General features: G+C 49.4%; 1 protein-coding gene across 3 annotated transcripts in view; it reads left to right on the forward strand.

Moving 5' to 3' along the window:
* NOS1 (nitric oxide synthase 1) overlaps positions 1–22,532 on the forward strand; it is a 231,872-nt gene that overhangs the window by 103,777 nt on the left and 105,563 nt on the right. For all 3 annotated transcript variants that reach the window (XM_064379759.1, XM_064379761.1, XM_064379760.1), the window contains exon 2: positions 6,009–7,158. In XM_064379759.1, the coding sequence (XP_064235829.1) occupies positions 6,434–7,158 (725 nt within the window). In that variant the 5' untranslated portion in view covers positions 6,009–6,433. The remainder of the gene's footprint in view (positions 1–6,008; positions 7,159–22,532) is intronic.

Here is a 22,532-nt window from a genome sequence, read left to right on the forward strand (position 1 = left end):
GGCAATCTAATGCAAGCCACGTGCGTAACGTTTGGCTTTATAAATCACATTAAAAAGAGTAAAAAGCAGCTGGGTACAGTGGCTCATACCTATAATTTCTGTACTGTGGGAGGCTGGGGCAGGATTACTCAAGCCCGGGAGTTCAAGACCAGCCTGGACAACATGGCAAAACCTCTTCTCTACAAAAATACAAAAATTAGCCAGGCATGGTGGCGTGTGTCTGTAGTCCCAGCTACTCAGGAGGCTGGGGTGGGGGGATCACTTGGGCCTGGGAGGTGGAGGCTGCAGTGAGCCAAGATTATGCCCTCCAGCTTGGGTGACAAAGTGAGACCCTATCTCACAGAAAAAGAAGAGTGAAAAGCAACAGGGAAAATTAACTTTCATAGTAATTTTATTTAATGCAATATATCCATAACAGCGTCATTTCAAATGTAGTCAATATTTAAATATCATGGAGATGTTTATGTTCTTTTTTTATACTAGTCTTTTTTTTTGTTTTTTACTTTTTAAATTTTTTTTATTTCAATAAGTTTTGGGGGGGAACAGGTAGTGTTTGATTACATGACTAAGTTCTTTAATGGTGACTTCTGAGACTTTGGTGCACCCGTCACCTCTCATACTAGTCTTTGAAAGCCAGCTCTTATAGCACATTGCACCTGAACCAGCCACAGTCCATGTGCTCAATGGCCATGTGTGGCAAGCGGCTGCCATATTGGACAGCACAGGTCTGGACGCTTCAGCTGTGGCTGGTCCAAGTTGAATGAACCCTTTGCTTCTCCAGGCCTCCTCCGTTTTCTTTCTTTCTTCTTCTTTTTTTTTGGCGACAGAGTTTTGCTCTTGTTGCCCAGGCTGGAGGTGCAATGACGCTATCTCAGCTCACCGCAACCTCCGCCTCCCAGGTTCAATTGATTTTCCTGCCTCAGCCTCCCGAGTAGCTGAGATTACAGGAGCCCACGACAACACCTGGCTAATTCTGTATTTTTAGTAGAGATGGGGTTTCTCCATGTTGGTCAGGCTGAACTCCCAAACTTAGGTGATCCATTCGTCTGGGCCTCCCAAAGTGCTAGGATTACAGGTATGAGCCACCGCGCCTGGCCGCGTTTTCTCATTTCTGAATGAAGAAGCTAGACTAGATAGGCTTGGTGGCTCCTCTTCATTCGAATATCCTTCATCCTTCAATGCTAAAAATGGAGAGCACGGGCAAACCAGGGCCAGCAGGCGTCCCTTAGGAGCTTTGTTTTTTCATCTATAAAATGGGGGCAGTCGACTATGACCCAGATCCACAGATGAGGATGTGCTTTGTGGAGGAAAAGGAGGGAGGCATGGTGTTGTGAGATTGTTTTCAGGACTGTGACTGACCACAGAGAGCACGCAGAACCCACTCGCTTAGACCCAGAACTACCTCCTTGATTTACATCCCTGAAACTCATCTGCCTCATCCGTCCATAAGGCGCAAATAAAAATGGCACTTACAAGGCCCAGCACAAAGGCTCATGCCTGTAGACACAGCAACTCAGGAGGCCCAGGCAGGAGGATGACTTGAGCCCAGGAGTTCAAGAACATAGTGAGACCCTGTCTCTACAAATATAAAAACAACTAGCTGGGCGTGGTGGCATGCACCTGTAGTCTTAGCTACTCGGGAGACTAAGGAGGATCACTTGAGGCACAGAGTTTGAGACCAGCCTGGGCAACATAGTAAGACCCTGTCTCTCAAAAACAACAACAAAAATACTTCCTATGGTGTCTGTAACAGTTAAATAAAACCCCCAATGCTTAGCACGCAGTAAGCTCTCAACCACTGGAGGTTGCTCTTGTTACTTTTCCTTCAGTTGCAGAAATGAGGTTCAGGGTGGAGAGGGGCTTGCCCAAGGTCTCACAGAGAGGAGGGAGTAGCAGACGCTGGCCTATTTGGGCTTCCTCCCTCTCACTGGCAGGCATCCCCAATAGTCAGGTACTAATTTCCTCGCAGCAAGGTAAATGAAATAAATACACCCGAAGCCACGGAGCTACTCGAATGAGGCTTGGATCCAAGTATTGTTTCCACTGTATAGACCCCGGCAAACACGCATATGTGATTTGTTTCAAATCCCAGCTCCCGAGGGTGGAGGCAGGGTTGTCAGACGATTCTGTCCAGAAGCCGTCTCTCCGTAGATGGTGTCCCCACCCAGACCGGCGTGAGATGCCTTGGTGTGATTTCAAGGGAAGGGCCCCCTTCTAGATGGTGATAGAGTAGAAGTGCACTGAATTAAAAGCCAGGAAGTCCGAATCATTATATATTACATAACAATAATAGGAAGCCATTTTTCTGAGCACTCACTACTCTGTGACGTTGCCAAGTTCCCTGCATTTACTGTTCATTTAACCCTGTCCGTTACTCAGAGACGTGGTGATTACAAATGACCCCATTTTACAGATCAGGGAACTGAGGTTCAGAGAAAATAAAGAACTCACCCGGAAGTACTGGGATAGAGCCAGGAAGGACCTTAAAACTCTTCCCTGGGGCAGCAGGTGGCCGGCTGACCCTACGGAGCCTCATGGAAACTAAACATTCAAAAACCAGGACAAGCGGGTGTCCTTATAGCAACTTAATTTCTTCATCTATAAAATCAGGGGACAACCAAACCTGAAGTTGGTCAGGACAAGGATCAAAAATGTGTTAGTAGATGAGGATGTTTTGCGGGAGGAAAAGGAGACAGAGAAAGCATTGTGGAATTGTTATTAAGATGATTGATGGCCAGATGTGATGGTTCATGCCTGTAATCCCAGCACTTTGGGAGGCTGAAGCACGTGGATCACTTGAGGTCAGGAGTTCGAGACCAGCCTGGCCAACATGGCAAACCCCATCTCTACTAAAAATACAAGATTAGACGGGTATGGTGGTGGGCACCTGTAATCCCAGCTACCTGGGAGGCTGAGGCTGGAGAATCGCTTGAATCTGGGAGGCAGAGATTGCAGTGGGCTGAGATTGCACCATTGCACTCCAGCCTGGGTGACAGTGAGACTCTGTCTCAAATAAAAAAAGAAGACAATGATTGACAATGAAAAATCCTCAGAACCCAGAGCTCAGACCCAGAGCTTGCTGTCTCCCTTCCTCTCTGTCTGTCTTTGTCTCTCAGCAGACAAAAAATACACCTGCCTCTCCCCAGCCCAGCTTCTTTCCACCTCCTTCCAAAGATCAAGTTTCCTTTCTACCACCAAGGTGTGAGAGAGAAATAGCACACCAATTCCCAAGCACCAGCCCAGAGCCCTCCCTGATTCTGCGAAGCAGCAGAGAAAGAGAGGGGAACGTGCTGAGAATGGCCAAGGGCCTTTGCGAATTGCTTCGTTTCTGTTCTTTTCTCCTTAAGCAAAGTACACCAAAGACTAATTTCCGTCTCTGTCCTTTAGTGAGGTCTGGCCCAAGCCGGAGTCTGGAGGAGTGAGCTTAGGGACCTTGCCTCCCCAAAAGGTGGCCTTCTGGTTGCTCCTTTCATTGAAGAACGGAGCTCTAATGCCAAACGGGATGCTCAAGAAAGCTCTGGAGGTCCCGGTTTTCTCTGCTGCCAACTGAACAATGAGCATCCAGGGTTGGGTACCTGGAGGATGTGGGGCTCGGGAGGGTTAAGGAAGCAAGGACAGAGGAGAGCGACTCTTCCCAGTGAGGAAGGGCACAGCAGTCCTGGATGGGTTTCCCTGCAAACCAGAACCCCAGCAGCAAGATGCCAAAAGACACTCAGCCGGTCACACCTGGGCCACACACAGCAGAGAAGTGACACAGCATGCAGGCGATGCATGAATACACAGAGAGAAACACATACGCAGAGCCATGCCAGATGGCGAACGCATCCCGGGCTGGGCCCGGGGATTCGTAATTCCCTCACCCACACAGAGGGGCTGGCGGAGTTACATAAGGTAGGCTGCGAAGGGGAGGCTGAACTTGCTAATTACCCCCCTGCCGTTGAGGGGATACAGGAGGTGGCGCCTCCTTCTGGGAGGGGTCTCTGCACCCACCTCCTGCTCTCAGAAGCAGCAGGAGCTTGTCAGCTGCCTCAGCCCTGGGGTGACCCTGGGAAGTCGCTAAAAGGGAAACGAGGAAGTGAGTGTCACTTTGTTAGTCATGGCAGATGGGAGCTCCCTCCTGGTGCTGAAGTGTAGTGAGGATGCTGGCAGGAAGGGGCTTTGGGACAGAGATGGAAGTTGCACTTGAATGGGGGTAGGGAAAGAGAGAGAAGGGTTCTCTGATGTCCCCTTATCCATCTTGCTGGTATTGATGTTTGTAGTGTGACCAAACCTATCTTTTTGAACTTGGAACAAACTAATAATTACGGGTAGGGATGGGGGGCTACTTTCCACCCTACCCACACCCACAGATCACCTGCCCCACCCCAGACGTGCCACACTGTGCATGTACGTGGCCCCATGGGCACATGCCACAGATCCTCGCCCCTCACCTGGGCCACAGCATCCCCAGCTGGGGCCCCTGTTGGCCTTTGGTACCTCAACCATACCCCATTTATTTGAGCCTGAGGGAGTCAGTGACTTAGAAGATGCCAGCATTTTGAAAATCACTAGAATAGAAATTCGATTCATTTTGTTTGTTTGTTTGTTTGGAGACAGATTCTCACTCTGTTGCCCAGGTTGGAGTGCAATGTTATGATCTCAGCTCACTCTGCAACCTCTGCCTCCTGGATTCAAGTGATTCTCGTGCCTCAGCCTATCGAGTGCCTGGGATTACAGGCAACTGCCACCACACCTGGCTAATTTTTGTATTTTTAGTAGAGATGGGGTTTTGCCATGTTGACCAGGCTGGTCTTGAACTCCTGACTTCAAGTGATCCATCCGCCTGCCTTGGCCTCCCAAAGTGCTAGGATTACAGGCATGAGCCACCGCACCCGGCCTGATTTTTCTTTTTTAAATAAATAGAGACAGGGTCTTGCTATGTTGCCCAGGCTGGTCTCAAACTCCTGGGCTCAAGCAATTCTCCCACCTCAGCCTCCCAAAGTGGTGGGATTACAGGCATGAGCCACCACACCTGTCCCAGAATATAAATTTGAAAGAGCTAGAGTATAAGTTTAAAAGCTCAGGCTCAAGGTCAAATCCTCCCCTGCCATTATTCTCTATGTGACCTTGGACAACTTACAGAGCCTTCCCAAGCTTCTCTTTCTTCTTCTATTGAGGGGTTATTGTGAGGATCAAAGGAGAAATAAAAAACATGGGTTAAGAGGGAACGTGCTCAAAAAGTATCTGCCATGTTTTGTCTTTGGGGTTTTTTTCTTCTTCAGTCAACAAATATTCATTGAGCACCTCCAATGTTCCTGTGCTACATTTAGGGGGATAAAGTCTACTCTTCCTAAGGGTTCTCCATCAGGTTTTCAGCTGTCTGTGGAGCCCAAGTGTCTTCCACAATTTTGAGTGGACTCATCTTCTTGGTATTTATGTTTATAGTGTGACTAAGCCTGTCCTTCTGAACATGGAACAAGCTAATAATGACAAAAATGGTTATGAAGGCCAATGAACATTCCTCATCATTGGGTCCATGGAAGGCAGTGTCATTCCCATTCCACTGGGCTTTGAGGGGTGGCTGGAACAGAAAACCTGAAGATCTGTGCCAGCTGAGCTCCTGAGCTAGGGATGGAAAATGAATACCAGGCACGGAGAGCAACTAGGCTGCTTGGCAAGTCGGTCTGATGACTTCTCGTGGTGGGAAAGAGATAAGAGACATCTTCTTATTCTTGTCATTTGATTTTTGGGGCTGACTCTCCATGGTTTGCCCAGGGAGACCCTTTGGTCCCAAAGGGCTTTGATCATGGAAATACAACTAGGTAATTTGCAGCTAACTGGAAAGGTGTCCCCTCCAGGAAGAAGGATTTTGTTTCTAGGTTAGCTTGAAATTCTGGAGTGTCTTGTGGCTAGACTTTGTCAATTAACTGTATTTTCTATCTTAGTTTTGAAGGTAGTGTTGGGCACTCTACTTCAATCTCTTTTTTTTTCCTTCTTCTTTTCATCCCCTTCCTGTTCCTCCTCTCCAGCTCATGATGCCTCAGATCTGATCCACATCTAACAGGCTGGCAATGAAGACATCCAGAGTATAGTTCACATCTATCATGCATCACTTCTAGACACAGCCACCAGACGCATCTCCTCCCCACTCTGCCTGACCTGTGGTTTAGGGACACGTCCCACAGCTTCTCCTGACGTCTGCCTGGTCAACCATCGCTTCCTTGGAGAATAAGGAGAGAGGCAGACGCAGGAAATCATGCCACCGACGGGCCACCAGCAATGAGTGGGTGACGCTGAGTTGACGTCAAAGACAGAGAGGGCTGAAGCCTTGTCAGCACCTGTCACCCCAGCTTCTGCTCTCAGTGTAGCCTGAAGCCTGGCTCCTCCTGGTGAAATTGTCTTGGTCTGATAGCATCGTGAGGTCTTCAGACAGGGCCCTTGGAAGCCGGTGACCATGGAGGATCACATGTTCGGTGTTCAGCAAATCCAGCCCAATGTCATTTCTGTTCGTCTCTTCAAACGCAAAGTTGGGGGCCTGGGATTCCTGGTGAAGGAGCGGGTCAGTAAGCCGCCCGTGATCATCTCTGACCTGATTCGAGGGGGTGCCGCAGAGCAGAGCGGCCTTATCCAGGCCGGAGACATCATTCTCGCAGTCAACGGCCGGCCCTTGGTGGACCTGAGCTATGACAGCGCCCTGGAGGTACTCAGAGGCATTGCTTCCGAGACCCACGTGGTCCTCATTCTGAGGGGCCCTGAAGGCTTCACCACACACCTGGAAACCACCTTTATGGGTGACGGGACCCCCAAGACCATCCGGGTGACCCAGCCCCTGGGTCCCCCCACCAAAGCTGTGGATCTGTCCCACCAGCCAGCAGCCGGCAAAGAACGGCCCCTAGCAGTGGACGGAGCCTCAGGTCCCGGGAATGGGCCTCAGCATGCCCAAGATGATGGGCAGGAGGCCAGCTCACTCCCTCATGCCAATGGCCTGGCCCCCAGGCCCCCAGGCCAGGACCCTGCGAAGAAAGCAGCCAGGGTTGGTCTCCAAGGCAGAGGGGAGAACAATGAACTGCTCAAGGAGATAGAGCCTGTGCTGAGCCTTCTCACCAGTGGAAGCAGAGGGGTCAAGGGAGGGGCACCTGCCAAGGCAGAGATGAAAGATATGGGAATCCAGGTGGACAGGTAAGCTCCACAGTGGGGGGTGTGTGTGTGCGCGCACATAGGTGCATGTGTGTGCATGTGCGTCCACTGAGACTCAGCCTCATAGCCCAGAAGCCTACTGGGGCTGTCTCAGACACCTGTATTTGCATACCCACTTGACCCCGCCTTGATCTTTGCTTAAAATTACATTTGCGGCTGGGAGCAGTGGCTCACGCCTATAATCCCAGTACTTTGGGAGGCTGAGGTGGCAGATCATAAGGTCAGGAGATCGAGACCATCCTGGCCAACATGGTGAAACCTGTCTGTACTAAAAATACAAAAATTAGCTGGGCATGGTGGCAGGCGCCTGTAATCCCAGCTATTCGGGAGGCTGAGGCAGGAGAATTGCTTGAACCAGGGAGGTAGATGTTGCAGTGAGCCAAGATTGTGCCACTGCACTCCAGCCTGGCGATAGAGTGAGACTCCATCTCAAAAAAATTAAGTAATTAATTAAATTACATTTGCAAGAGGCCAGTGGACATAGCTTCTAGAATGCTTCTCTTGTCACAAAACCCAGAAGGAATTAATCATCATGGTAGCCAACAGTGTGGTCTTCTCATCTTTATCTCCTCTAATCCTCCGGGAACCCTAGTTGCATTTTTGCAATCTATGTTTCACAAGTGAGAAGACCAGGGCTCAGAGTGGAGGTTGCCTTCCTGAGGTTACCTAGCAAGTGGGAGGCATGTGTGCATGGCACACTGGCATGCGTGGCTCTGTGAAAGCCCTTGGAAGGCAGGAGGGAAGAGCTGAGCCCGGGGCAGCCCTTAGCTTAAGCCGGCTTTCTCCTCATTGCAGCCAGTCCAGGATGCAGAAAATTCCAGAGGAGGAGAAGGAAATCAAGGTCTAGAAGTGGCCACAGTTCCTAAAAACTGCGGCCTTGCTGGGATTATGTGGGAGCTGGGACTAGAACTGAAAGAACTGGAGACCAGCCCTCTATGTTTGCCAGATTAATGTTTTTGATTTTCTGCAGGAAAAGAGCTGGCATCGGAGTGGTGATGCCAGCTCCTTCTCTGGGGTGGAATCGGCAGCTGGGCCAGGTGGTCACAGAATAATGGGTGAGGAGATTAAACATAGAGAGGAGTTTATTCGTCCCCCTTCCATTCGCATCTTAGGTCTGGCACTGATGCTACAGCCCCCACTGCTGCCAGGGTGGGTCCAGGCATACCCAGAGGGAGGCTCAGTCTGGGACCACCAAAAAATCCAGGCCAAGATTTCCCAGCCCTCTCCCCAAGAACCCCAAAGTGTCCTCAGAGCAGTTAGAGACCTTCAGGAACCTTCCACCCCCCACAACCTAGGGGCCTGGATTAAGGTAGCTCCCCAGGTCCCTGCATACACTCATTTAACCAATGTTCACTGAGGACCTCTTGTGTGTCAAGGCACTGTCCTACGCTCTAGGGTACAGCAGTGAACGAAATCAACAAATCCCTGCCATCAGGGAGCTTACAGTACCGTGAGGAGGACTGGCAATAAACAAGATAAATATATAAAATACGTAGTGAGGTCATGCGCTACAGATGCATAACAACGTCTTGGTCATCAAAGGGCCACATATGCGCCATTAGATTATAAAACTATATTATTACTGTACCTTTTCCATGTTTCGATATGTTTAGATACACAAATGCTTACAATTGTGTTACAGTTGCCTGCAGCATTTCATTCAGTAACATGCGGTACAGGTTGTAGCCTGGGAGCAGTGGGCTACACCGAATGGCCTAGGTGTGGAGTAGGCACTCCCATCCAGGTTTGTGTAAGTGCTCTCTAAGATGTTCCCACAATGACTAAATTGCCCAATGATGCATTTCTCAGAACGTGTCCCCATCGTTAAGCGATGCACGACCGTCTGTTAGGGATATATGTAAAGAAGATAAAGCAAGCAGGGAAGGGATTAGCCAGGCAGGATGGCACATGCCTGTAGTCCCAGCTACTCAGGAGGCTGAGGCAGGAGAAGCACTTGGACTCAGGAGTGGAGGTTGCAGTGAGCCGAGATTGTGCCACTACGCTCCAGACTGGGCAGCAAAGTGAAACTCCGTCTCAAAACAAAAACAAAAACAAGAAAAGAGAAGAAAAAGAAAGAAAGCAGGGAAGGGATCAGAAGTATTGAGAATGGGGACTTTTAAATAGGGAGGCTAGGGCAGGTCTCACTAGGAAGGCAACATTTAAATACCTGGAGGACAGCTGGACGAGGTGGCTCATGCCTATAATCCCAGCACTTTGGGAGGCTGAGGCGAGCAGATCACCTGAGGTGAGCAGATCACCTGAGGTCAGGAATTCGAGACCAACCTGGCCAACATGGTGAAACCCCATCTCTACTAAAAATACAAAAATTAGCCAGACATGGTGGTGGGTGCCTGTAATCCCAGCTACTAGGGAGGCTGAGGCAGGAGAATCTCTTGAACCTGGGAGGAGGAGGTTGCAGTGAGCCGAGATCGCACCACTGCACTCCAGCCTGAGCCACAGAGCATGATTCTGTCTCATAATTAATTAATTAATTACCTGAAGGAAGGGAGAGAGGGAGTCTGGCAGCTTTCTAGGGGGTGGGAGAAGGGATGAGCATTCCAGGTAGAGAGAATAGCCTGTGCAAAGGTCCTGAGGTAGGAGTGTGCTTGGCGTGTTTGAGGAGCTGCGTGGGATGCAGTCTTCCTCCCAAAATCCCCTCTGGCAGCCCCTTAGTCTGTAGCAGCCCACCTCAGCCTCCCAGTGTATTTCAGAGTTTTCTTAACTTTTCCCACCTGGACAAAAATGGGGCCAATTCCAGTGAGACCCCAGAGCCCCACAAGGAGTAAGACAGGGGCTCCATCACAAGTCCCTGGGCAGAGGGGAAACAAGGGTCACTGGTCTCCCTTTCAGCCCTTTCCCTCCAACCTACCCCTTTTTTCCTCTGCACATTCCCTGGGGACAGCCTGGAGTCCTCCCTGCAGCTTTCGTCCTTATCCCCAGGAGAAGGAAGACCAGGAGTCTTAGTCCCAATACAAAGGACATGGTGTGGTGTCTCAGTGGGGTAGATGCATATGTGGGGAACTCTGTGGCACTCGATGTCCATTTCCAGAGTGGGTAGCCAGGATCAGTCTTCGGGATTCTGCTGGCTGGGGGAGGTTTGAAGCCTGGTTCACTTACAACTAGCTCAGGAGTCTTCCCAGGCTGGAACCTGGGCCTCAGGGAGATGCTACTGCCCGGGGTCCTCCTAGCAGCACATTGAGTGGAGGTGGCATCTTGAGGCCTTGCTGTGTCTCCCAGCAATCCAGCCCCTGCCGTGGAGTTAAATCCTAAGGCAGCTGTAGGATCCAGAATGGAAGGCATTGGCCTTGTTTGCCAGGAGGCTTTGGGAAGTGTCCCTCCTGAAAGGCTGCCCCAGGCACCACCTCTGCCTCCCAATCCTCCAGCACCCTCGCTGTCCCTCAGTGCTCCCTCTCCTGAGAAGAGCAGCACCAGTGTGGACCAATGTGGAATGAGAGCTCTCTCTTACCTTATATGGGAGCTCTGTCTTACCTTATATACGCAGAATCGCCTCCCCATGGTCAGCTGAATCCCAGCCATATCTAATGTCCCATGCACTTGATCGCAGTTCTCAGCTGGGCATGGGGTAGGCATGAATGGGGTGAGTATCAGAATTCCCAGAGATTCTATTTCAGCCACACCGCCAGAACCCCAGGAGTCTGAATCTCTGTATGTGACGTGGTAGTAAAGTCCCCTAGAGGATCTCAGTGCACCCTCCCTTCCAGAACTGAAAGCTGGGTCCTTTCCCTCCAGGGATCTCATTTGATCCTCTCCCCCAGCCAACAGTCTGGGACATGAGGCTTGGTGCAGAACTCTAGGCTTGGGTGTGATGGGGAGGACTTTATGGGAGACCTTGAGGTCGCCAGGCACCAAGGGGCTCCTCTCCAAATGCCATCTCAGGGAAGCAGTCTCCTGCCTTTGTTTCCCCAAGGATGAGGGAGGGATAAGCCAGCCTGACATGGAGTCCTGCCCCTGAAGACCTATTTTTTCAACTCAAAGAGGCTGCATCCAAGCTCTCAACTTCCCTCACCCCTTGCAGTCCTCACACTAGTCACCCATCTCAACTGTGACCATGATGAGGTGGTTTGCCTAAAAGCAGCCAAAAAAACCTGCTTCAGAGGAGAGACAAGGTCTGGAGAAGGTGACTTAGAGCAAGTACAGGGCTCTGTGAAAGCCACTTAGGTGAGCAGTTCTAAGGATGAGTGATACTTAAAAATAGTGCATGTTCCCCTTGCTCAATGGCTTGGACTCGACTCAAAGCACTCCCATTTCTTTATTTCTTTCTTTCTTTTCTTTCTTTTTTTTTTTTTTTGAGACAGATTCTTGCTCTGTCACTCATGCTGGGGTACGGTCGCACGATCTGGGCTCATGACAACCTCTGCCTCCTGGGTTCCAGCGATTCTCCTGCCTCATCCTCCTGAGTATCTGGGATAATTTTTGTATTTTGTATTACCTGGATGATTTTGTATTTTTAGTAGAGACAGGGTTTCACCATGTTGGCCAGGCTGATCTCAAACTCCTGACCTCAGGTGATCTGTCCATCTTGGCCTCCAAAAGTGCTGGGATTACAGGAGTGAACCACCACACCAGACCAGCACCCCCATTTCTTAACACATATTTTTAAATGTCTTTACTAACTGGATGCTAATTCATGGATCATATAACCTACCACATTTCATATGTTTCAAATCTAATATAATGCTATTACCTATAAAATAAAGAGGACCTCATAAAAGTAACTTATAATTTCAAAAACCTGTAATTCAACATAACAGCGCTCAGGCACGATCGCACTGGAATGGTCAGATGTTTGCTCCTAAACATAGAATGCCTGCAAACACAACAGCGTCAAAAGCAGACTGACACAGGTGTGTTGTTTTGGCAACTGAAATGCCATGAGCAGCGTCGCCTTGGTGATGCAATTTTCCTAAATGGTTAATGACTCCTGATAAAACAATGGGTAAATCAATCTTTCCTTCATTTACCCAATAGCTACATGCATGGACAATTCAGTCTGCTTGAAAGCCATATTTATACGAGAGAGAGTTGGGATCTCGCCCCAGGAATATAAGGTTGCCTTTTATATGTGTGAAGTCCCGGAGATCATGTGGCATGCAGAACCCTCTTCCCTCGTGTCCCTGGTGTTGCAGGATGGCTACCACCCCAATGCCACCTGCCACCCACTACAATGCCAGGGGTACCCACACCTCCATCCTTGTAACAACCAAACTACCTCCACAAATTGCCAAATGGCCTCCTAGGGGCTGAAATAAGGCCCTCTTTAGGAATCAGTGTCCCAAGTCAGGAATTGGAAGCCCGAAGAGAGAACGTTCTTTGGGGTCACTCTTGAGACTGGAAGACCTGTCTTGATTCAAGCCCCTTAGAGCACAGGGCAGCCTGGAAAATGCTCATCCTCCCAGTGACCTCTCCATCCAGGTTGCACACCGGGGTGGGCATTAGCACTGGCATCTGGATGCTGAGTGACATCACCAGCCCATGAAAACCCACTGGCTTGGGTGTCAGAGCCCCAGGTCCAGGGCACACCTGCCAGTCGGGGAGCCAAGCTGAGGCAGGAGCCATCACTGCTTCTCATCAGTACCTGTCTCTCTTGCTCTATTGTCCCTATTTTCTTTCTTTCTTTCCCCTTGGAAGCATCCTTTTTTTTTTAGATTTTAGAAATAGTCTCGCTCTGTCACCCAGGCTGGAGTGCAGTGGCACAATCTCAGCTCACTGCAACCTCCGCCTCCAGGGTTTAAGCAGTTCTCCGCCCCAGCCTCCCAAATACCTGGGATTACAGGCACCTGCCATCATGCCCAGCTACTTTTTGTATTTTTAGTAGAGACAAGATTTCTCCATATTGGCCAGGCTGGTCTTGAACTCCTGACCTCAGGTGATTCACCCACCTCGGCCTCCCACAGTGCTGGGATTACATGTGTGAGCCACCACACCCGGCTTGGAAACAGACTTAATCGCCTGCTGCATCTCTTCCGTTCCCTCTTGGGGCATCCCTGTAGTTTTGGGATGGTGGCATTTATTTGAGGGGAGAAGTGATGTTTACTCTAAAGACAGTCTTATCCCTTCATCCCAGGGGGAAGGTGGCCCCAGCAGGTGCTAGCAGCAATACAACGGGGTTTGAGGATGGAAGGCAGTGAATCCCAAAGCTTCAGCACTTTCTGTACTTGGATGCAGTCACTTACTGATTGATTGATTGATTGATTGATTGATTGACAGAGTCTTGCTCTGCAGCCAGGCTGGAGTGCAGTGGTGCCATTATGGCTCACTGCAACCTCTACCTCCTGGGCTGAAGCAATCCTCCCACCTCACCCTCCCAAGTGACTGAGACCATGCCTAGCCAGTTTCTAAATATTTTTTTTAGAAATAGGGTTTTATCATGTTGCCCAGGCTGGTCTCAAACTCCTGGCCTCAAACCATCCACCCACCTCAGCCTCCCAAAGTGCTGGGATTACGGACGTGAGCCACTGCGACTGACTGGAGCGGTCACTTTAAAATGCTGCATGTCAGAGAGTATCCAGGTTACTCAGCTTGCTGCCCTGAAGGAGGGTTCCAAAGAGGCCAAGGTCCCCAGTCCAGCGTCCATCTGGACCAACAGGTCAGCCTCACCCTGCGGTCTGATAACCGCTCCCACTTGTGGGACACTCGGTTACTTACAAAGTCCCTTCACAACAGTTGTTAACCTCTTCCGAGAGTGTGTGAATTCTGTTCCATAAGTAGGATCTGTGGTTTCAGCCTATTTTCATAGATGAGGAAGAGGCTCAGAGAGGCAAATAATTTCCCCAGAGTCACACAGCACCAGCAGGATGCTCTCCTGGTTCTACTTGGAAGCCTCATACTGAGTGTCTAGAATTAAAGGGACAGGCCGGATGCAGTGGCTCACACCTGTAATCCCAGCACTTTGGAAGGCTGAGGCGGGTGGATTGCTTGAGGTCAGGAGTTTAAGACCAGCCTGGCCAACATGGCGAAATCCTGCCTCTACTAAAAATGCAAGAAAAAAAAAATAGCCAGGCATGGTGGCATGCGCCTGTAGTCCCAGCTACTTGGGAGGCTGAGGCAGGAGAATCGCTTGAACCTGGGAGGCAGAGGTTGCAGTGAGCCAAGGTCATGCCACTGCCCTCCAGCCTGGGTGACAGAGCCAGACTCTGTCTCAAATACATAGATAGATAGATAGATAGATAGATAGATAGATAGATAGATAGATAGATAGATAGATAGATAGATAGATAGGCAGGCAGGCAGGCAGACACTAGGCAAGAGAATGTGGCTGGAGGAACAATAGTCAGTTTCAACTCCAAAGAATCAGCTCAGTTGTTGGGGGCAGAGAAGAAAACTCCTTCTGTGGCAAGCCTAGGTCCATAATTATTAGGCTGGTCAGTCTCTATGGAGCACTCCAAGTGCGTCTCGCTCCATGCTACAGTCTCTCTGTTCTCTCTGCACAGTACTTTGTTTTCCTGATGGAGAAACCAAGGCTCAGAGAGGTATGGTCACTTGTCCCAGATCACACAGCTAGCAAGTGCAAAGCCAGAACTTGACCCCACTCATACTCTTGATGTCTACTGACTTTCTAGATTGCACTGTTGGCCACAGTGCACTTGGCTTCTAGCCATCAGATTTCTGAAGACACTGGAATATTTTCTCAGAGTCTGAAAGGGAAACTGAGGCCTTGGCTGCCATCTACTAAAGAAAGTGCCCCTGGCCTGTTGTAGCAAATGCAGGTTACCCTGAGGGATGCCTGGCATTGAGATGCCCAAGACACAGCTTCATTCAGTCAAGACGAGGGACTTCCCCATTTATGGAAGGGCCCCTTCATTTGCTCTGTGGTCCTCATGCCCTTTCTTCCGTCATCTTGAAACCCAACCCATTCTCCTGGGTCATCTCTAGTTCTTCTGGCTTAGTGCTTGATGGAATTTATTTGAGGAGAGGAATTGGAAGGAAATGGTCATGGTGAAAAACTCCATCCTTTATCCGAGGCTGGTTCCCACCCACCATCTCACCATTTAAGCACCAAATTTTATTCCTCTCTGAATCCCCATCATTTAGTTCCAAGCTTAACCCCAGGGTAGGCCTTAGAGGGAGGAGGGAGGGAGGGAAGAAGGCAGGAAGGAAGGAGGGAGGGAGGGAGAGGGAAGCAAGGAAGGGACAGAAGGAGGAAGGGAGAGAATAAATGAAGAAAAGGAAGGAAGGTGGGAAGGGAGGGAAGGAGGAGAGAGGAAAGGAAGGAAGGAGGGAGGTAAGGAAAGAGGGAGGAAAGGAAGAAGAGGGAAGGAAGGAGAGAGGGAAGAAAGGAAGGAAAGGAAGGAGGGAGGGAGGGAAAGAAGAAGGGGGAGGAGGGAGGGAGGGAAAGAAGAAGGGAGGGAGGGAGGGGGGAGGAGGGATAGAGAGAAGGAAGAAAGGAGGGAAGGAAGGAAAGAGGGAGGGAAGGAAGTGAGAGAAGGAAGGAGAGAGGGAGGGAGGAAGGAGAGAGGGAGAGAAGAAAGTGAGAGAAGGAAGGAGAGAGGGAGGGAGGAAGGAGAGAGAAGGAAGGAGAAAGGAAGGAAAGAAGGAGAAAAAGAGAGGGAAGGAAGAAAGGAGGGAGGAAAGGAAGGAGGGAGGAAGGGAAAGAAGGAGGGAGGGAGGGAGGGAAGGAAGGAAGTCTGTTTCCCCACAGCTTTCTCTACAGCAGGGAAGATGACTGCCTGGCTGTGTTTTTGCTCAGAGGACTCACGCTAGTTAGAACTCTCCATTAGAACTGACCTCAGCATGACCAACGACAGTATTGATTCCAGGATTGTCTGAGTCAGAAGCACTCCTCCCAGGCTGTGCTTGATGTATCTCAGATCTTGGAATCTCTCTGCTGGGACATATTTCAGCTAAGGAACTAAGCCCACTTTCATTCTCATCTTGCCCACTTGAACGTAAGCAGCCCCCCATCCACCCTTCCCCGGGGAATTACTGTCACTTTGTACCCTCTCTTCATCTGTCTCTGCCGTCTCGTCGGAGGGTACCCAGCCCTTTATTCTGAGGAAGAGCTATGGGATAAGCCTGCCTGCCCACCAAAAATGATGGGGAACCGGGGGGCTTCTCACCGTCTTTCATGGAATGAATGTTTACTGAGCATCCATTCTGCCCCGGTACTGTACTCAGCCCTGGGGATCCCACGGTGAACCTCTGCCCTCGGAGAATCCTATCAGAAACAAGGAATCAAAAATAAATAGGCTCACGCCTATAATCCCAGCACTCTGGGAGGCTGGGAAGAGGGTGCTGCAGGAGCAAAGGCCCTGAGACAGGAACAGGGCTGGGGCGTGCAAAGGACAGAAAGAAAGCTCGAGGGGCTTCAGCATAGTGAGTGGAGGGAGAGTGGTGGGCGGAGAGGTTGGATATGCATGTGAGGCCATCAGTCATCCTCCCGTCATCCCTGTCCCCGTCCCCATTCACTCATTGTATCAGCTTCCTATGGCTGCATAACAAATCACCCCACACCTGATGGCTGAAAGCAATACACCTTTATTCCCTTATCATTCTGACAGTCTTAAGTCTGAAGTGGTCTCACTGGGCTGACACAAATCAAGGTATCAGCAGGACTGTGTTCCTCCCTGGCAGCTCTTGAAGAACACTCATTTCTTTGCCTCTTCCAGGGTCTAAAGCAGTGTTTCTTGCATCCTTTGGCTTGTGGCTCCTTCCTCCACTTTCAAAGCCAGGAGCAGAGCATCTTGCTTCAGTGGTGACATCCCCTCTGTCGTCAGGGATCCCTCTGTAACCCTCTTACCAAGACACATGATTACACCAAGGGCCCATGGAGATAACCTCAGGGAATCTGCCTATCTCAAGATATTTAACATCCCATCAGATCTGCAGACATCCTTTCTCCATCCAAGAAAACATATACAGGTTCAAGGAATTCGAACCTGAGATCTTTGGGGCTGTTATTCAGTCTCCGACACTCATCTAACCAATGCCGTTGAGCAATGCTGTGGCCAGGCCCCGGGCTAACCAATGGCTGTCCCTGTCGCCATCCCTGTGAGGTCTCACTGGACTGAGTCCACGGACCTTGCTTCTAGCCCCTCCTTCCACGTTAGCACTCACCAGCTACAGACTTTAGGAAAGCCCTTTGACCTCCTTGAGCGTCAGTTTCCCCATCTGTAAAAGTGAGATGTGGCCCAGGTGAGCCTTGAGGTTTCTTCCCGAGCTAGCATTCAGGTTCCTCGTGAGGGCCAGTGGCGGGCACGCTCATCACAGGCCAGGCCACACCTGAATTGTAGGAACTCCCCCCAGTCCACTTCTCTGGAACATCCCTCCAAAGAAAGGAACTCAACGCATCCTTTTAGGGCAAAGGTTGCAAATGAGGTTGAGGACCACACACAGTTCTCCCATGGGTCTTATTTGGCCTGCAGTTTTCAGGAAAAGTAAATTTGCGGTGAAATCAGGTTTTCAGCCTCCTAGAAAAACAAACAAAAAATCCAGAGAATTCTTAACATGGAATCTACACCCTCGCAAGGCAACCAGTGGCAGGAGCTGGGAAGGGGCCACTGTGGGGTCTCTCGTCCTCCAGGATCCAGACAGCCCAATCCACACATCGACCTCACCAGCCTGGCCCCTGCACACCTATGAGTTTGAGAATCCTGCCCAGCTTTGGTGATATTAGCAATTAAGTCACAACTGTGACAGAGCCCCAAAGGCCCTCTCCTCACTTCCCAGCTGCACCATTCATGGTAGAATTCCTCCTGAAATCTGTTTGAAAGCAAACTTTTGGCCAGGTGTATGGCTCACACCTGTAATCCCAACACTGGGAGGCCAAGGCAGGAGGATCACTTAAGCCCAGGAGTTTAAAACCAGCCTGGGCAACATAGCAAGTCCCCACCCCTACAAAAAAAAATTTAAAAATTAGTCAGGTGTGGTGGTGCATGCCTATAATCCCTGCTGCTCGGAAAGCTGAGGCAGGAGGATCATTTGAGTCCAGGAGTTCAAGGCTGCAGTGAGCCATGATCATGCTACTGTACTCCAGCCTGGGTGACAGAGCAAGACCTTGACTCTAAAAATAATAATAAAGCATACTTTTCTGTTTAACCAGAACTTCCCACTCCTCCCACTCCAAGTATGATGAAATCTAGAAGAAAAGCTTTGCAGAGACCCCAGACCCGGTCTCCACAGCCTCCAAGCCTTCCACTTTAACTTGACCCCCAGCATTCTAGACCAGGTGGAAGCAAAATTCAAGGCTGCTGGAGCCTGCAGGGCCAGGAGAAGCGGGAGTCAGAGAGAGTGTGGTGTCTGCTGTAAAACGTGGTCAGGGCCTCCTGCCAGCACCAGCTGCTCCTCGGCAGCCTCCTTGTCTGGTTGGCCGGAGCAGGAGCAGCCCCTGCTTCCCTGTGCCCAGCACACAGGCATGGCCCACCTGCTCCCCTCCCAGATCCTCAGGGTCCTAAGTGGTCAGTATCTGGCCAATCGACCCACATTCAAACTTTCTGGGGAGTCCATCCCAGGACCTCTTTTTCTTCTGTGCAAGAGATCGGGGGACCTGGTTCTTGGGAAGCTTCAGTTGGAAGGATCTGGCAAAGATTCTCAGAAGGTTTAGAGATGTGAGACTGACTCTTGGCTTGGATATGATCATCCAACTAGTAAAGTGGAAGAAATAAGGATTTAGTTTTCTTCTTGCCAGAAAGCATAGAAAACGTTTGCCAGGAGGGAGGCAGTTATAGAAGGATGGGGGTGAAGAAAGGAAAGGAGATAAGGAGGCTAACATTTCTAACCCAGAAGGGACCTTGCTGCCTACTGCTAGAGCCTGGGCCAGAGGGCTCCCAAAGAAATGGGTCTCCCAGTTTGTCCATGGACCACCTAGGGTGCTTCTGATGATATAGATTCTAGGGTTCCCTCCTAGACCCACTGCTCAAACTCTCTAGGAGGAGAGCTCAGAAATATGAGGGGTTTGTTTGTGTGTGAGAGAGACAAGGTCTGTCTCTGTTGCCCAGGCTGAAGTGCAGTGGCACAACCTTGGCTCGCTGCAGCCTCAACCTCCTGGGCTCAACTGATTCTCCTGCCTCAGTCTTCCCAGTAGTTGGGATGATAGACAGGTGCCACCACACCCAGCTAATTTTTTTTTATTTTGTTTATAGGCAGGGTCTCACTTTGTTGCCCAGGCTGGTCTGGAACTCCTGGGCTCCAGCAGTCCTCCCACCTCGGCCTTCCAAAGTGCTGGAATTACAGGCATGAGTCACAATGCCTGGCCAGGAATCTGAATTTTAACAAGCCCTTCAGTTGATCTGGATGCACCCTGGAGTTTGAGAACCACCAAATGTGACCATGTGATAGCCCTGGGGACACTATTCACCAGAATGCCAGGCTCACTGGGGGATGGCTTTTCCAGAGGGAGAAGGACACCTGAGAGTGGTAGGTGAGGGCCATTTAGTGAAGGCGGCGCCTCAATTCCATCTGGGAACAAGGGACAGCTGGTAAATAAGTTCTTGCAGACCCTTGGGTGAGCAGAGAGCAAGGATGGGGAGGAACTTAGAAGCAGCGTCACACTGAAATGCTCAGCCACATCTTAACCATGGAGAGCACCTCTCAATGGGTAGGAATACAATTTTGCCTCCCAGGGGGCACTTTGCAATATCTGGAAGAATTTTTTGGTTGTCACAACTTTCGAGATAGGGGTGCTACTGGCATCTAGTGTGCAGAGGACAGGAATGCTGCTCTATCATCCTCCAGTGCACAGGACAGCCTGGCAACAAGAAATTATCAGGTCCAAAATGCCAGTAGTGTGGAAGTGGAGAAACTCTGATCTCAACTGAGATTATTCCAGGCAGCTGGGCAAGACCAAGACTCACGGGCACTGTTAAAGGGGAGCTACCATCCAGACATCTCAGAAGTCAAAAGAGGCCCTGTCCATCTCCTTCTGTGGGCTCTCAATATATTTTTAGTGAATAAATAATAAAACAGGCCAGGCACAGTGGCTTACACCTATAATCCCAACACTCTGGGAGGCTGAGGCAAATGGATCACTTGAGGTCAGGAGTTGGAGACCAGCCTGGCCAACATGACAAAATCCCGTCTCTACTAAAAATACAAAAGTTAGCCAGGCATGGTGGTGCACATCTGTAATCTCAGCTACTCAGGAGGCTGAGGCAGGAGAATTGCTTGAACCTGGGAAATGGAGATTGTGGTAAGCCAAGATTGTGCCACTCTACTCCAGCCTGGGAGAGAGAGTGAGACTCTGTCTCAAAATAATAATAATAAAACAGAGTTACTAAATTTATATTTCACAGATGAATATATTCAACACGTCTACCCCATTTGGAGGGAACATCTAACATCTAAATTTGAGGTTCTTCTCAGATATGAGGTCCAACCAAATGCTACCCTCCCAGAGGCCCCCCCACATAAGCCCTATACACCGTGACCCTCAGCTAGGACAACAGTGAAGAGGCATCTCGTTTTCAAGCTCTTATTACCTGCTGTGTGACCTTTGACAAATCACCTAATCTCTCTGGGCTTCAGTTTTCTTAGCTGTAAATGGAAATATACATCACTCATGTTTAGTTAGTGTCGATTATGTGCTAGGCATTTTACATGCATGATCTCATTAAATTACCAGAACAGGTGGGATGTGAAGTGGGTCTTCAAGGCTAAGTAGGAATTGGCCCTCAGCAGAGGGAACATGAAAGAGCAACCTTGGGAGCTTAAGTATAAGGGTGGACAGGGTGTGCTCCTTGGGAAGAATCAAGAGATCAGGGCCAAGAATGATAGGAGGTAGGAGTCTGGAAGGGAAGTTGAGAATTATTGAATTCCTGGGCTCCGTGAACAAGATCTAGCAGCTTAGAAAGTGTCTAAGTGTAGACCTCCCCACCTGTGCTCCAGCCCCCAGCAAAGATGCCCCCTGGTTGCAGCCATGTATGTTTTCCATTCATAGTCTTAAGGAGACATTAAGGTTTCCAGCAGCTGCACTGTCTGATAAGCTTTGAGCCACATATGGCTCTTTACATTTAAATCAATCAAAGTTAAATAAAATTTAAAATTTAGTTCCTCCATGACAATAACCACATTTCAGGTGCTCAATTGCCACGTGTGTCTAGTGGCTATAATACGGGATAGTGCAGATATGAAACATTTCCATCATCACAGGAAGTTCTAGACAGTGATGACTTAGAGGAATAGCCACTGTTCTACACAGAACTGAAAGTGTCTTTCTCTGTTTCTTTCTGATCCTCTGTAAGCAGTAGGAGTGATAGCAGGTGCCATGCTGCTAAGTACTATAAGCTTTACCTCCTTTAATCATTGCAGATATTATTGGCCCTATTTAACAGATGAGTAAACTGAGTCTGAGACAGATGAAGTGTTCAAAGTGACACAGCTTATAACCAGCAAGGCCAGAACTTGAACCCAGTTCCTGCCGGTCCACAGCCACATCCTTAACCAGCATGCTACACTGCTCATGCAACCCCAGCACACAGGTGGATCCAGGTTGAACAGATTTGTGGCAACAAACCAAGTATTTCCCTCAGACCTGGTTATCACTGATGGATTGTGGGTTGAGAATCAAACTAAATCTACTTCTGATTTTGCTCCTGGGTGATGGGAAGCAAAGTAGTTCAACCTGGATGTTTCTCATGGTCCCATATTAAAAATATCCTTTCTGGGTTGGTCACTCAAGGCCAGGAGTTTGAGACCAGCCTGGCCAACATGGTGAAACACTGTCTCTACTAAAAATAAAAAATTTTTAAAAAATAGCTGGGCGTGGTGGTAGGCACCTATAATCCCAGCTACTAGGGAGGCTGAGGCAGAAGAATCACTTGAACCTGGGAGGTAGAGGTTGCAGTGAGCCAAGATCATGCCACTGCACTCCAACCTGGGTGACAGAGCAAGACTCCATTTCTAAATAAATAAATAATAAAAATTGTATGTGTTCATCACACAGGACTCCAAAATTAAGTTTCTGTTGGCAAAACACTTCAACTGCATTATTTAAACAAAGGTGTTAATAGATTAAGAGAACAGAATGATGGTAAAAGAAACTTGCCCTGCAAATTCACACAAGACAAACCATGTGATCGTGTCCAAGTTGCCTAGGTAATTGTACCTGTAATTTTTGTAAATTGACTTCATTCAGCCCGAGATGTTGGGTTACTTGCTCTGTAGCCTGTGGCTTAGATTGAGTGTCTTAACCAGTTTCTCCTACCTCTGTTTTATAAAAGGAAGAATCTCCTGTAATCCCAGAACTTTGGGAGGCCAAGGCAGGCAGATCACCTGGGGTCAGGAGTTTGAAACCAGCCTGGCCAACATGGTAAAACCCCATCTCTAATAAAAGTACAAAAATTAGCTGGGCATAGTGGTGCACACCTGTAGTCCCAGCTATGCGGGAGGCTGAGGCGGGAGAA

Source organism: Aotus nancymaae, unplaced genomic scaffold, assembly GCF_030222135.1.
Source record: "Aotus nancymaae isolate 86718 unplaced genomic scaffold, 86718_ANA_hifiasm-v0.15.2.pri h1tg000021l, whole genome shotgun sequence".
Taxonomy (NCBI): Eukaryota; Metazoa; Chordata; class Mammalia; order Primates; family Aotidae; genus Aotus; species Aotus nancymaae.